Below are 17255 nucleotides of genomic sequence, written 5' to 3' on the forward strand. Positions count from 1 at the left end.
ACTCTAAAACCTTTGGAATTAAGCTCTATCATTGCATATAAAATGTTCACTATATGATTATTTCTGAAGATGAAAATTAACCTATAAACCTCTCATCTTCTGCTCACTGGGTGAGACTGTTCCACAAGCTAGAAATGGGACATCATTACAATATGTACCATACCATTTTCAAGTTTGCTTTTTGGGTGTGGTCCACTAAATGCCAAAAATTTTCCCGGAACAATCCAGTTGAAGTCACCATTTTCCACTCGCTATAAAAAAATGTCAGGAAAAAAGTCATTTTAATATCTGTACAGACAAGGTTCAAAAGAATTAATCTTGAGTTTATTTTACTTTTCACTATGTTGTTGCTACCTTAAATGAAAACACTTCAAATGGAATTAACCATCTTATCTATATGGGACAAAAGAACCAATCATAAGCTGCTTTGCAGAAATCTCTGCATAAAATGAGACACAAATCAGTTTGGCTGAAGTTTTCCAAGCAAAGCAGAAAGATCCTCTCTCTAAGATATTTCTCTCTTAGAGGTTTCAGCAGTTTAAGATACCTATTTATAAAATTTACAGACACCAACATCCTTGTATATTTTAATGAAAGAATATGGAAAAATGCTTCCCTTCCCTGTAAGGCATTGGCTAAAAAACCCAATTCACAGAAAACAAATTAAAACCAATTAGTCCTTAGAAACAATTCTAATTTCCCTGTAGAAACCAAAATCTACATCTTGGCATAAGCTCTGATGAGCCAGTAATCACAGAAGCAAAGTATAAATCAAACAAAAAGACTAAATTGAGAACGTTTTCAAACTGGGAGCTTTTGCATTTCTTGCCCACTTTTAAATAAAAACTTTAAAAAAGGCTTTTCAAATCCTGGCAGTGCCAGAAAACTGGAAGCTTCTTTGGAAATATCTGACTAAAGTGCAAAACTGCCTTCTTTTATCCTAAATGGAAAGCACTCATTCCTCATGTAGCAATGCAGTTATTCTCAGTGTGACTTTTAAGGACATGGCACTCAGTTCCGCTGCATTATTAAGCTTATGTTTTCAGCTGTCAGCTCCTCAAAACATCCTAATGAGTGAAAGGATCTGATAATGGACATTACTGTAACCAATTCACCCACTGTTTGCTTTGCTAAGCCCATTAGGCTTGCTCTAAATGTCCTCACAGAGAGAAATCTGGAAGTGAACAAGGTTGCATAAGGAGCAGTGAACCCATCTTCCAGCCAGGCCAGGACCCTACAATCACCCGGAGTTCTGTCACAAACTGTGCAATGCCAGCATTGGAGCACCTCTACCTCTTCAGGGAAGAGGTCCTGTTCAGTAAGTCAAATGTATTTTTGTACCTGTATTACCAGCTTCATTTGTGAAATAAGTAGTTCTTTATAGCTACATAAGTTACTGTGAATACTTGATATATTAACCAATCTGAACACAGATGTATTTGTATATACTCAATACTACATGCAAACAACATTATGATTAACAAAAAGGAAAACTTGAGTATTTTATACCCAGTCCAACAAAAGGGGAATTAGCTGCCTTGATCATGGAGTGAGGTGGAAGAGCTACAAATGTGAAATAGAATTTTCTTTAGTTGCCCCCTTTAAGTCTTATGCAACTTTTCTGCACAAAACTACACATTTGGAGACCTAATACAGCAGAAACCTGGAACATTTAAAGGTTCTGAAATGTAGCACAGGATGTATCTAAACATACAAAGCTGACCACGAGGCATAAAACCACAGACGACCTCAGACAGCAGGCAGCTACTTAAACACCATTCACACACATGTGCTTTTCACAGACTGAAGTAATGTTCAGTATCAAACAAAATAATGAGACATCAGTCAATTATTCTAATAGTTTTTCAGGCAGATTAATGCCTAATCCTAAGTATTCTCAACCATCCTTTGTGTTTAGACAAACCTCTTCCTTTTGTACGTAGAGGAAGGAAACCCCCAGCAATTTCATATTTTACATTTTAGTTACTGGTCATTGAATTTTGGTAATTCAGCACATACTATTCCAATTTCCCAATTTAACCATTCTGGAACATTGCAGTGTACAGAAGTCCTTCTACAAGTGCTTTTAAGTTTAGTGACTAGCTATATGCTACAGTGTGCCTGCTGCAGCCAACATCTACTGTAGAGATTTGTGTTGCAAATTCAGTTTTTCCATAGTTTATTCCTCTCCTGACCTCACCCTCTTTCTTGGGGTATGCCCTATAGCCGTATGTTTTTCAGATAGGCACTGAGTCACCCATAGCTTCTTGCTTTTAAAACAGTTGTTTACCAAATGTTACAGACATTTAAGAAAAGCAGTTGTCCTTATTTGATATTAGAAATATTCAGCTTAAAGGAATAAATATTCAAATGTTTTCAGACTGAGCAAATTTATTCTCATTATTTCCACGTTTTCTGAAACAAGAAGGGCTGGGAGGGAAAAATACTGGCTACAGTAAAGTAATACAACTCTAAGAAGAGTTTAGTACATAGGCAGACGTTCAGTACACCTCTAGTTTATGTATCTTTCCCCTTAACCAGAGCAACTTCAGGAACTCAGAGGAGTTCCAAAGACAAAGTCCAATACAACCAAGGGAAATGTTAGACAGCTCATGGAAGTGCTCTGGGCCAGCTGTATGTGCAGCTTCTGTACACAGCCCAGGTCACAGCTGAAGCAGGGGCATATCTTAAAGGTTCTCTCCAGCAACAGAGCTTGAGATAACTGTCTACTATTAGCCGTTAAAAATGTGTATGTTAGAGAACAAAATTCTACAAGCATCTAGAGTCAACCAGAGTATCTATTCTTCAGGTCTGGGGTACTGTATATTCTTATTTATTTTAGGTATTAGTTTTCTGGGACTTCATTAGGGAAATATTTGGATGTATTTTCATAATTAGAATGCCCATATAATCCATCCTTATTACAAAAAGTTCAAAATGTGCTTAATCTCCGTAGCTATTAAAAATATTATCATATATTTGGGACTAATGGCATCTCAGGAAGCAGCTCAACAAGTGTTGGAAAAAAACACAGACTCTGTAGGTCAGCTGAGAGACCTTGGAACGTATCCTGAGGGAAGGTTGGGAAAGCATGAAAGAGATATCAGAAGCCAGAAGGCCTACACGAAAACAGTAGAGTTATTATGTGATGCACTGAAAGGGCAAGGGTATTCATCCTGCATGTTTTTCACACACAGCACACAGGTTTGGATGGACATACCTTATATATGAACACTGGCTTTTACTTGAATTAAAATGCATTTCCAGTATCTTTTTAAGTTGTGGGGCCCTGTATATTCTAACTTATTTTAGGTAAACAAAACACTCAACTCATTATTAAGTGTACAAACCTCATAGTGTTCATATTCATCCACATCAAATGTCTTAAAGTCAAAAAATCCATGCTGCAAGGCCTAAAAGGCAACAAGGTGTCAGTTTATACGAAAATATTATACAGAATCTAATTTTATAATACTGTTTTTGAACTCAAAACCAAAACACTGAATGTTTCTGCTTTTGTTTTCTTGAAGCCTCTATGTTAAGACAACGTAACATTTTGCACAGATTAACACATAACAAGAACTCCAACAAAGACACTAAAGCACATCAGGCTCTTTTTTAGCCTTTCAAAGACATTACAATGGGACATAAGGTTGTTGCATATCACTTAAATCATCAAATTGATTCTCCCCATCCCACTATGTACATATGTTTTTTATTGTAAGGCAGATGACAAGTTAAAAAGCAATTCCCTTTTTGTCATACATCCATTCGACAATTTCTATGCTGAATACATATTCATGCAGCTGGACATAAAATACAGACCAATAAGTTTATTGATTTTTTATACTTAATATGATACTCTGACTTTATCACCATCAGACCCAGGTAAAATGGCACATGCAGGATAAAATGCTGTCTGTAACCTGTGTTTTGTGATTTGCTTTTAATACACATTCCACTGATAGAATGACTTTCACTAGACTATATTGCCCAGTATTTATTACAGGGCTGAAAGAAGTCGAGTTTTGTATTTGATTACTGGACTATTATTAAATACATCCATTTTGTACTAACGGTTTCCGTATAATACCATACCAAAACCCAATTCTATGAATAAGGAATTCATAGCCTGAATTTCTTCTAAGTAATAGGTGGAAGACAGCTCTGCAATCTAGTGCACTGAGAGAAGTACAGACGTTACACAACACTCTAGGATTAAGGTGTGATAAAACCACACCACAGGTCTGTGATTTAAAAAAAAAACAATCATCATCACTGCCATTATTTGCTACATATAAAGCACCTTTTCGAAGACAAAAGAAAAATAGCTTTGTTATAGACAATGCAGGCTCAACACTGGGGCTGTCATGAAACCTAAGGTACCACGAGGTTTGTCTTAACAGGAAAACCTATCTCATTTTAGCATGGTTGGCTGGCTGCACTTCAAATTTGTGGCCCCCCTGAATTACATGTTATGTAATTCAAACACCAAATTTACCCAGGTAGACTGAGATTTTTCTTTAGATTAAGGTTTTTGCTCAAAGTGTTTTTTAACTCTGTAGGTGAACTGGACAAAAATTCAGTAAGAAATTTTAGGGGAACAAAGGAGGAAAAACTGATGTTCAAAGTCCTTCTGACGAGTTTGTTGCAGATAAATTACAGGGACTGCACTGACTGCTTCACAGAGCTTCAGGAGCTGTAGAATGCCACACAAATTAGAGTCTTGCTGTTAACTGACAGCTCTTTTCCCACCCCCACAGAACTAAAAATATTAAGCTGGATCTCTCTGTTTTCAATTTTGAAGAAACATTTGTTTTGCCACACTTATAAGAATTACAAATAATCTACAAACTGCCTGTATAGACCTGTTCACACAGCTTACTCCCTTCATCAAGATCACTGGGAAATGATGGACAAAATCTCATCTTTGCTTAGAGTATGAAGTACATAACACAAGGTTGCAAATTTAAGATGTGATGTTACATTTTTAACAAAGCCATACTGGAGCTTAATCTTCTCCAGGACCAGGCCTGTTGAAAGTGACACATCAGAACACCAGTAAGATATATTAGTTTTCATTCTTTGTAAACAATTAGAAGATGCAGGTGAACCAAGTGTTTGGGGGATAAATTGGGACCAAGTACTTGCACGAACAGATCAGATTAAATCACAGGATACCTAGATGTCTGTCACATTTGACTTTATGAACCTTTGTTATTGCTTTTTACCACTCATCATAAATGATCTATTGCAGATCTATAGCAGAGCTAGTGCGCTACCTCGCAGTGTTAAGAACAGCCAGGCCTGGGGTGTTTGCACATTCTGGTTCAGAAAGCTGTTCGAGACCAGCCAGCTAGATAAAGGTGTAATCTTCCTCCATGTTCACTACTTGCAGTCCTCAGTAACTTAGGCTTCATGACAGCATACACCTCAACTCACAGCTTTTGCTTTGAAACCAGATCTAATATATTTTCACAGTATTTTCCTTCTTGTTTTTCAAGTCAATTGAAAGTCCGTTTTGCTACGGAAAAGTGTCATTACCTTATTTATTCCCTGCAAACAGTCCAAGATCGTAAGATTGTATGTGCAGTTCCCAAATGAAGCATCCCTATGGATTTAACACAAATTAATTTAAGATACACAGAATTATTTGAAGAACTTGGGGAAAGGCAGCACACAATGGAATATATTCAAGTTATTTCATCCTCTTTAAGAACTCTGAATTAAAGTTCAAAGAAGATATCTTGTAGAAGCTTGTTGATGCGAAAGCACACTCCTACCAAAGATGTAGCCCCGTGGAACTGCAGTTAGATACTACAAAGCATTTTAAGTGCCATTTTACATCAGCAACTGCATGCCCTTTACCAAATTATTCACCCTGTCCTGGAACAGGAAGCTTTGCATCCTCTCTCAATTGTGTAAGGATAGTAGTAAATAAAACAAAACTTTTATCCATTACTCAAGTCTTCATTGAGTTGTGCTGTCTAACAGGGAAAGGCAAATAGACTACTAGTTTGGATTTCATTTACAGGCTCTTGTTTTGATGCCTGATTACAGATGTGATTCAAAAATATCCAGATGTACTTAAAGTTGCTTAACCTCAGTTCTGCCACTATGAAAATAACAATTTCTCTTTAAAAGATGACAGGATACCCCAAAGCAAAACATATTTAAGTGGTTAGAGAGAGCAACATAAAACCAAATAACATCACCAAAAATATCAGCAATAAATGCAGTGTGGCAAGAAGACAAAGTACTTTTCAAAGTGTGCTTCAGAGCAGTTTGCATTTCAGCAGGGTTCTCCCTGGGCAGATTATTTCCTAAGCACTCATTGAAGGAATGTTTTCTAGTTTTGCTCTAAGCCATCATACCCAGAGTGCTAAGAACTGCAATTCAGCAGAGCAGCAACATTTTAGGTTTCAGCCAGCTACAGCTCTAATCTATATTAGAGTCAAAATTGCAATCTTCCTTGAAAACTTTCCTTTGTTGATAGTCTGTTTGCTCTAAGTTATATGAAGGTTTTGTATTGATGTGCTCCTTCAATTCCAAGTCCTTTAAGACTAGAATATTCTCTCCCAGTCTTTAAGAAGAGAGTAAGCAGCTTTGAGCAAGCAATGTTGATAGAAAATGTATTTAAGCAACTGAAAAGCTCCAATTTTGGTAATGTCATATTACAGGCAGGCTATTCTAGAAAAGCTTTCAAGTGATTAGAGTATTAAAAGATACTTAGTACAGTGTTTTAGAATAGAACTTTCAAGTGTGAATAAACCTTCAAGATCCAAATCCAACAAAGTAGGTTTTCAAAATGAAAAGCCAGAAAGTATTTTCATTACATTAGATAAGCAGAACATACCAAAGCTGTAAAATGTAACTTAACAGACAATACATTTTTGACAAGAGAAAGTTAGATAGCATTTTAGCACAAAAGGATTTTAGCAAACAAAAGGGTCTTCCCAGCAAAAACAATCTTAAGGCCCCCATGGGAACATATATAACAGAAAAGCTGTAAAAGTTGCAACAGTTTTCTGAAGGAGCTGACAGAAACAATAAAACCTAAACCAATGCAAACCACAAAATTAACTATTTAGAGAAACATAAATGGAAGATATGATTGTAGCAGATGTTCTGCAGTACATGTTATTTTGCTATAGCAAGAATCTAGTTTTTATTTCCTCTATAAGTACCACTTCAACTGATAAGGCATGCGATACTGCAGTACATAAACACAACACCAGGGAAAAAAGCCACATTCTCTCTAATCCATTAATAGCACAGAGCAAGAGAGGGAATGGAGAAGAGGAAGGGACACTGAACTCAACTGCGCTGTCCAAGGTAAGCCTATCACAATACCAGGTGCGCAGTATTCATAGCTACAGTGCCCACAGACAGCTATTTCCAGTGAGGTGCACAGGATGCTGGCAGCTAACATCCACTGCTACATCAGCCATGCCTCAAATGTCTCATTTCTGTCACTGTGCACCTCACCATTAGAGTAGGTGCACTCTGCCTGGAGAAAACAGCTCTGCTGACACATGCCATCCACACACAGTGGAATAACAAAGACTGAAAGCCAGCAAAATTCAAAACAGGCAAAGGTTGGGAATGAACAATTGAAAAGCTGTTTTAGCCTGATCTCAAATTCCCAGAAACTCAAAGAGTAGCAGAATTCTAATGTTGGGGCTATTTTTTAAAAGAAACACAATACACTGAGTTAACATCTGAAAACCTCACATACACCCTTCCCCCCCCCCCCCCCTTATCTTTTGTCTAGGAATGCAATAATGGATTGAAACCATAAACAAGCACCAGACATGAATGACAGTACAGCAGGGTGGTAAATAACACCTGGAACCAGCGGCTTGATATTACCTCATGCTTCAAGAGGAAGCATGAATGCATGTATTTTTTCTTTCCTAGTTTCCAAAAGCACAACTGGCTGATCAGAATCAATTCCAGTTGCAAACCCCTCTCTGAAACTTCCTGCTTTATGCTCCAGAATTTTAAGCTAAGATATCTACAGGTATTAAAGTTTAGGTGCAAGAACAAAAAGATTCATCTGGCAGAAGTTTTATGTACAATCCATGAGAATTCTGCATGCTGGATCCATTGATACAGTACAGCAATATATGAACTACAGGAAAGGCAAGTGCCTGTGGACTCTTAGGAAATGAAACCGAAGTTACTCATTTCAGAACAGAAGCAAGCAACAAAATACACCTTACAGAGCTGTTTTAAATGTTAAAAAAGAAAAAAGTAAAAAAGTTTATTTATGAAGCCCAGTTGCAGTGTACTTATGAAGTGCCATTTTTTAACTTCAATCTTCCTATTAAATAGATGATTTCATATTATTCCAGAGAAGTGTTAGTATTCCTGTAGAGTTCAGTCAAAGGGCATTTTGCAGAAGTGTTAGACAGGACAGATGCTTAATGACAATCTTACTGCCAACAGTATGTCTTGAAAGGTCTAGAAATACTTAAAAAGTAAAGATGAAGAGTCTATCATGACCTGATTTCCTGAATGTTTTCAATAAATTACTTGAGTAAAATATCTTCCTGTTTAGAGGGAGCTGGCTGAGGTATTTTAAGCCACTTACTGTTTTGGTTCTTTCTTTGTTAAAAACAAACCTAAAACAAATCTCCCCCCACTAATCACCTCGATGACTTCCTCCAGGCAGGGGCTGAGTTACCAAGTTCTTTTTCTATCCCTGAGAAATGGGTCAGAAGTCATGTCAAATCATTAGAATCACAGAATCCCATACTGGTTTGGGTTGGAAGGGACCTTAAAGTTCATCCAGTTCCAACCCCTGCCATGGGCAGGGACACCTCACACTAGAGCAGGTTGCTCCAAGCCCCTGTGTCCAACCTGGCCTTGAACACTGCCAGGGATGGGGCAGCCACAGCTTCTCTGGGCACTCTGTGCCAGCACCTCAGCACCCTCACAGGGAAGAGCTTCTGCCTTAGATCTAACCTGAACTTCCCCTGTTTCAGTGTGAACCTATCACCCCTATCATTACAGCCCCCGATGAAGAGTCATTAAGAAGCTTTGTAAATATTTAAAAAACAAAATTTCATCTTATTTTCTTTAATCCTCCTGAATTAATGCATTTACTGGAGAAAACTAAATCATTAAAAACTAACGCAGAGCGGCTAGTTCCATTCCACCACTCTTCCTACTGATTTTGTGTAATTTTCTAGACCATGGATAAAAATACTGGATACTGTCAGAACTAGTATTAACCTTTACAGAAATCCTGTTTGAAATGCAGCTCTTCTCACGCCAGATTGAGAAGTCAATTATATAGCACCCGATCCACTAGCATGCATTTTCTTTCTATCAATGACAGACATATTTCAAAAGGTTTAGAGCAATAATTAATAAAACTAATTTTAGCTTGCATAAAATGCAGTAGATTCTGAATGGGCCATACTTTGCACCGCAGTAGCACCAAATGAAAAGCACTGTTATAAGGAAGAGCGTTGTAAAATAAAAATACATTTACTAACCTTGAAGAAACATATGGTTTTACATGAAATTAATTTTAATTCCAGACATTCTTCCTATTTAAACTTATTATTTTTTATTCTACAGTCACCATCCTATCCTACAGAAAACTAATATATGTACTTATGTTTAAGGCAGTAGTAACTGGGACTACTGGGACTACCTGTTGGTATAGAAAAACATTCCAGTGTTTCTACCGGTATAAACCAAGCTATTTGCATTTCAAATGTTAAAACTTTTTGTTCAACTCAAAAGTCTGTTTAAAAAAGCACAGAAGAGAAAGCAAGACCTCATTTCATCTCAGAATGATAGGAAGAAGCACATATAGACATCTCTGGCACAGTTTTACAGCACGGGTGCTCCAATTCCTGTTGCTGATGTTTCATTACAGTATTCTTCCAGTCTTCTATGGCCAAATGCATAATCACCTTGATTTGAAAACAGTGTTTTACCACCACCTCATAGCACTCTATTTGCTTTCAAAATGAGAAAAATGTGTCTGTTTCTATGAGATACAGATGTGGTATGAATCTGAGCTGCAAATCCCACATCTGATTTCACAGTTACTGTAGCTGACCTCAATACTGCAGAACACTTTCCTTCCACCAAACCTCTGAACACTATCAGTAACAAAACAGCGTTTGCCAAGCACTTGCCAATAAAGAAACAAAACCCAAAAGCTACAAACTAAAATCTAGCTCTGAAATTCATGTTGTATCTAGAGTCTGAACACACACTAAAATATACTGGGTTCTCTTTAATATAAAGTCAATACAGAGCAGTTTGAGGTAAAAATGTAAAGCTTAGTTTCACAGTGGGAAACTGGTATTTATGATGATTTCAAATGTGGTTAGCACCATTTGCTTAAACGGAAGCAAGAAGTTACAGTGCAAAATCTTCAAATGACTTGAGTGTCACAGTGAATCGGCCAAAAATAATTGTCTCAAAGAGAGTCTTGTCTTATCTTCCTGCTTTATCTCTAATTTTTCTATGATAAAACCAAAATCAGAACATTTCCCTGTATCTTGCAAGAGGGGTATTCTGATTTCGTTCCACCCCCAAGCAGTATTTGCTGAAGCTGTCTTTAACTGAAATACCAGCTAAAGATCTAAGCCGATTAAAGCTTTTTGAGGTCACTGAGCTAGAATAAAGTAGATCAGTTTCCCAGTGATCACTTCATGTAAGCATTCCTCAGTGCTCCATAAAGAATCTGACAGTCCTGCAGCTTCTACCTATTGAAAATTATCTATTTCTTTTCCCAAATAGAAGACATTTCAGATATCAAAATAACCAACTTGTTAAACAGTCCGGCTGTAACAATTCAAACAGAGAGGACCTATACTACAGAAGCTTGAGCCCAGAACTTAGATATTGTACCAGAATAAATTCATGTCAGTAAGAACTGAATACCAATGATTCAGTATCTCAAATTCTTTCTTTCCTAGACCTTAGAATAGGAAGAATGAAGTAAGACATTTGGCTACGGTTTTCATTATATGTAAGTGAGTTTAGCTCTTTTCAAGACACTGAAGATGTGAAGGAGTACAAACTTCCTCATAGCACCAACTTGTCTCTCCGCAGTAGAGCTTGATGCCAAGCAGCTATAGCCCCCCTCACCTGCAACAGCTTCCAGCACAGGTTCATTTGCTGGAGCATCAGTATCATACTATATTTTGCACCAAAGGTGTCTTAAGTGTCTCAGAACGGACAGGGGGAGAAAAGAAGCTGAAAGGCCCTGGAAAAACATGGAAGGGGGAATCAATTCTTTCTTCCCCATTCTCAGCTAACATAGATTGTCCCACTGCAGGCCCTCCTCAGACCCTACCTGCCTTCCTCTCAGCCCCAGTAATTCTTAACCTCCTTCTGCGTCTATTCTAGCTCTTCCTATCAATTCAACTCCCAAATATCCCCTCCGTATCAGATTCCCCATTTCTTACCTAGCCTCCTATCTTGTTCGAATCCTTCAGTTTCTTTCCTCACCCCCCTTGTCTCACCTCCTGTACAGCTAGATTACACAGTCTTCCTTCCCAGCAGGACAAACTATACTGCAATAAGAGAATCTGCTTAGGCTCTAATCCAGTGTCAAGACCTGACATAGTCCAAAGCAGCTGCAAAAGAAACTTAAGTGCTTTCCAGCCCCAAGCCATATATGAAAGAACACTCAAGAAATCAAAATGTTTAATTCTTCTAGCAAAAGCTCGTATCACTATATTCCTTCTAGAAACAGCATGGCTCTGCGGAAGACTGCCTCCCTCACATCCTCTAAAATACCCAAAGCTTTGTGTTAGAAACCCCAAAACCATACCAAAATCCACAACACAGAAAACCCACCACAAAACACACATCCTCTCCCAAAGAACTACAGTTTTAGCCAATCATTTATCTCACAGCAAGCCAGAGCTTGAAACACAGGGACAAAGACTGCAGAGGACTGATGTTTCAGAAGGCTGCCTACTCTCTGTTATTGCCCTCTTCTACTGAAGCTGATAAACAGAACAAAGTGGTTATACTTTTGTAACCATTTTGACAGGCCAGACTGCAAAACCTGAGTAGTCTCTTCGCTAGATATTACCTTCAAAATTTTCAGCTAGTGTTCTCTCCCAGACATGCAATGCTCTTTACATATAATATAAAGTTATCTTTAGAAAATCTTACGGGGTTTTGTGATTTTTTAAACTCCCTCCTTTGCTGATATACCTCTTTTATTTTGGAATAAAATGCTATGAATTTAAACTTACAAGAACGTGCTTTGAACAATTAACACTTAAATGACATTGTTTTGTGTCATTATATTTGTGACTGTGGTTCTTACAGCCACACAAGAAATCACAGAGCCAATTACGTTCACTACTCCCTACCAGTCAAGCAGAAATAGCATTTTGCATTAGTACTGCTGTTATCAACATCATTATTATAAAGAATTGGTTGCAAGGCAAAGGTCTGTAGCCTTTGGTTTGAGGAAATAGGGTCTGCAAACACACTATTCCTCCCAGTTACAATTTTGGGATCTGACAATTCAAATTCTTCACTTAGTTTTCTTCACCTTAATCTTTGCTTTGGCAGGGGAGAAAGGAACCTAAAGACATAGCAACTTACTGTGATTCCAAAGAGTATGTTTCTGTCACTGCTGAACAAGATCCAGCTATTCCCAGATAACATACATCCTCCACTACTTGTTTTTTAAGCAAGTCCTGAATAAGCTCAGGTTAAGATTCTGAAAAATTTAAATCACTTTAGTATTAAAAGCTCGTATAAGAAAGAAATACTCCTGCCAAAGTTGAACTACTAAGAATTTTATATGAAAGGGAGAATAATGATTTTTGGACTCCACCAAAATGCTACAGATGAATTCCTACAAGGAAATTTCACTTGTTGCTTTCCCCAAAATAATAAGATAGAATGTACTGATACAGTTTCTGTGCTCAGAATAATAGTTTGCTTCAAAGAACTTCTTCTAGCAATTCTCCAGTAGCTGAACCTTCTGCAAATAGAAAGGACCAATGTAATTACATGAAACTGGGAAAAGATTAGGAACCAAAGAACCTAAGAGGTAGAGAAAACTATACATTATTCTTTAACTTAGACTATCACTCCTGTATTTTATATAGAATTTGGACCACTGACATGTTTAAAATAACTCATTTGTTTATGCACTGTACCAAGTATATGTTATAATTAGATAAAAAAAATATGGATATTGATAGCTCAACAAACTTCTTGGGCTTTGGAGAGCTACCAATGACCAGGTCAGTGTATAAACTCCCTGCCAATATAAGCTATCACTGATTTTAAGATTTCACAGTTAAACTGGACTTTAAATACAAATCTATCACCAACAGTTTATACTGTATCTGGCTCCTGTACAAGCTATGAGGAGAAAGAATGTGATCTTCCTTTGCTGAGTGGCTATAGAATCAGATAAATTCCATACAGACAGGGTAGATCTACATTCACAAATGCACTGGCTGACAGTGAACACCACTTGTGACATGCTGACTGCCCCCCAAAAAGAGGATTTTGACCTTCTTGTAGTTGCCTTTTATTGCCAGTGTTTGCATAACAATAGCATGAGGTATTTCCATTCCTAAAGGACAAGGGCACTTCATGGCCCAAACCATAAAAAAAGTTTGGAAGCCTATTAGATAGGCATGACAGCTAGAACTCCTCAGATTTAAGTGTCAGTAGGACATTAGTATAGGCAATAAAGACAGATCGATAGAAATTAGCTATGATTCATTAGAAACAAATAGGCAAAGCATCTTAATTTGAACTTCAGTACTTGTCCTGCAAAATAGCGAAAACATAACAGCATAAACCCCTCTTCATTCAAGTAAGTCTAGCTGCTTAGGTACTAGGGAATTTAAACGATGGGAATGGCTTCCAAGTAGTAAGACAGGGTACCTGATGAAGTAAGGTTTGAATTGCTCAATCACAAACATGCTAAGAACTATTTTCAAAACGTGATAGTTTGCAAGACTGGAAGTTTTACTTAACACTTAATCTCAGTAGCTTTCTTATTCCAACACAGAACAAGTAATCCCACCAGAAGTAAACGATATCTTTTCCTGGAGACCAGTCTGAAAAATCTATATTTAGCGAATTCCAAAACACAAAAGTTAGGCCCATTTCTCATGTTCACATACCTAAATGGAAGATAAGGTGGATTAGATCCAGACAAAAGTGTTCTGTAAGCTTCTTCTGGTGTTTTCTTCAAGTATATTACCTAAAAAGGATGGGGGGGGGAGAGGAAAAAATATCAGCCCTGAGCCTGAAAAGTCATTAACCACACGTAAGCTTCCCCAGCCCATTACACTCCTAAGAATGTATGCTATACTACTTCATGACCAACTCCTAGGACATTTATAGGAGTAAAGTAAAAGATTCAGAAATCAACAGAAGTCAACAGAAACTGGGAATTCTGTTTTGTGTGATTCCCCTCCTTTAAAAAACAATAAAATAAATTAAAAAACCAAAACAAAACCCAAAACAAACACATACTGTGGCAACTGAGAGACTTTAAGACAGACTCAACATCATCCTAAGAAGAAAAATAGGCATCTATACCAGGAGTTCTCTGCCCAACTTCCGATGACTCCACATATCACAGTGTCTGACAAAGAAAATATTTCTCCACCACAGCTCAATGGTACATTTTCCAACACAAACATTGTCCGACTCCTAACTGTCAATATCAAACTACTAATTACACAAAAATAGCTAATTCAACAAGCCAAACCTGTTACTGTTAGGCCAACATACAGTTTATGTAATACCCTAAGCCAAGGTTCATTCAGCTATCCTGAACACCATCAGCTGCACTGGCTTAAGCAAGAAATTAAAATACAACCACATGTTGCATTTCAATTCCTATTTGCACAGTAAAACTGATCCTAAAATAAAACTAACTTGGAAAATATATTAAGCAAGTTATTATTTACAAAAGAGTTGTAATCCAGTTTGCAGTGGCATGTTTCATGCACACAAGCATGTTTCTTAAACAATGCCACACAATTTCCCTGGCCTTTTCCCCTCCAACTCACACCCAGCACCTACATGGCTGCATATTCACTCTATGCACATTTAACTCTTGAATATGAAGTATTCTAATAAAGATTTTCTTAACCAAGACATAGGTTAGCTCCTTATCTAAAAGCCTTCTTCAACTTTTGACCTTAAGCACATTAGAATATAGGTAAGCGGTGGCCACTTCCATAATATTTGCAATTTGCCTGAAGTCTAGAGTCATATCTCAAGTTAATGGGATTCTCAGTATTCTGTAAGGTATCACCACGGTAAGTAGATTTTCTTGCATTTCTTCCTCAAGCATGGACGAGGCAGACAGAAAAGAGAAGGATAAAACAAACCCCATAAAGCTGACACAAGTAAAACAGCCTGAAAAACTTGCCATGATGGAGTGAAAAGAGGGCCCAGAATCATTTCTGGTGGTTTTAAACTACCACCTGTTTCACCGCTTTCAACAACTGGTCTACTTTTGAACCAAAAGCCTCGCCACAAACTGATCTGCCTTCAAAAGATCTATTCCCTGACATGGATTTTTATTTTCCTGGACTTCCACATTCCCCCCTCCATAATCTCTGAAAGCAATGCATCCTTTCCACCATCAAACCAGACCACAATTTCTAGATGAAAACCTTTCCATTCACTCTATGTTATCAGAACAATTGTTGCTTTGTTGCTAGCTCAACTATTGCATTCTTTGTTGTTGGGGTCAAACCAGTTACTGCTAATATTGGAACAGGTTGAGAGATTTACTTAATGGATATATATATTTACCTAATTCAACAAGTGGAGGGGCCCATTTCTTTGTAGTTTTAAGCTGTCATGGTCTGTCTGCAGCTATGATTGCTAACTAATGGCACCACCATCATGCTTTCAACTCCTGCTACACAGCAATGCTACGCTGCTTTCACAGCTCTTTGTAAAGGATTATTTTAGCCTGTGAAAGAAGTCTCCTTTGTCTTTCCTTTAGTCCGCTTCACAAAGGTTTTGCATTTAAGAAGTGTGCATCCTGTGCAATACATTTCAATGGGGGGTATATTTCAGAGAAAAATACCAATTTCATTCAAATATTCACGTCAGTTACTCACCTTTAAAGCCTAAATTCATGCTTATAGTCAAAAGATCCTTAAAGGGGAGTTCAGAGGACTTCAGGGGAAGATGAGTTTCCATCTTACACAGTTATGGAGTCAGAAATCTGAAGTGAATCTGTACTACATGAATGTTTTTCTAGTGCTGCAGGTTTTAGTTCACAGAAGCTGTGGTACTTCAAAGCTGTCTCTGCTCAAAGGCACATATATACACGCCATTTTGAACCAGACACTGCTTCCTCCTAATAAAGATACTCGGCTGGAAACAGGAGAAAGATTTCAAGAACACAAAAGGAAGGAGAGAAGTAAAGAAACACTTAACAGAGCTCCTGAAAAAACAAAGTATTGCGGATGTCAAGAATAATGCAGTAACTGAAGAAGAAGAATGAAGTAGAGAAGGAAACACTACTTAAAATTAGAGATATCCATTAAGAAAATTTGAGGAAGGTGTGTTTTCTGACTCTATCAATGAAAAGTCAGCAGCTGAAACTTAGCTTCAGTTCTTAATCTAATATGCTGAATCTTCAGAGCTTTCATTCTGCAACACACACAAATAAAAATAACACAACACAGAGCCTGTTTGAATAGTCTGCATAAGCTGAATCTGTATCGAAGAAGTAATGCGAGTAAAAGCCTTAAAATAAACAAAGGAAGCCACTTTCCAGACAGTGACTATTGTCACACTGTAAAGAGTTGCTTTACAAGGGACAAGGCTCTCCTCCCATTCCCACTGTCACTGCTCTAGCTCATATCATGTGGCTCTGCTACCTATAAAAAAACAGATTCATCAAATACTAAAAAGTTTCAAGTATTCTTTTTTCTCTCACCTTTCTATTCTTATGCCCTCAACTTCTAAATAAAGATGTGCTAGGAAGAGAAAGCCTCTCACAGCTTTGACACTGTGCTGGCACATGACACGTAGCGATAGTGGCCACGAAAATTCATACCACACGTCCTAAAAAGTTTAGAGAATAAAAAAGGAATATTTTGCAAAACCACCTTAACACTTACTCACAATATTTCTATGCAGTAACTGAAAAGCCTTCGCATTTGCTGACCCTCCAAGGGAGCGGTTATGGATTTGAGCAGTAGTGTGATATGCCTAGATTATACCAGAACAAACCCTTGAAGCTTCAGGTAGGG

The 17255-nt window shown here is 37.6% G+C and overlaps 1 protein-coding gene across 5 annotated transcripts in view; it reads right to left on the reverse strand.

Annotated features, from left to right (window-relative positions):
- Nucleotides 1-17255, reverse strand: part of CDC14A (cell division cycle 14A) — a 75734-nt gene that overhangs the window by 36226 nt on the left and 22253 nt on the right. For 3 of the 5 annotated variants that reach the window (XM_062606116.1, XM_062606115.1, XM_062606112.1), the window contains exons 5-8: nucleotides 14148-14227; nucleotides 5545-5611; nucleotides 3351-3413; nucleotides 164-251 (exon numbers count right to left, since the gene is read on the reverse strand). In XM_062606116.1, the coding sequence (XP_062462100.1) occupies nucleotides 164-251; nucleotides 3351-3413; nucleotides 5545-5611; nucleotides 14148-14227 (298 nt within the window). The remainder of the gene's footprint in view (nucleotides 1-163; nucleotides 252-3350; nucleotides 3414-5544; nucleotides 5612-14147; nucleotides 14228-17255) is intronic. The other 2 variants (XM_062606113.1, XM_062606114.1) reach the window with 2 other exon arrangements.

This window comes from Pezoporus occidentalis, unplaced genomic scaffold, assembly GCF_034315485.1.
Source record: "Pezoporus occidentalis ecotype Australia unplaced genomic scaffold, CSIRO_AGI_Poc_V1 ctg94, whole genome shotgun sequence".
Classification (NCBI taxonomy): domain Eukaryota; kingdom Metazoa; phylum Chordata; class Aves; order Psittaciformes; family Psittacidae; genus Pezoporus; species Pezoporus occidentalis.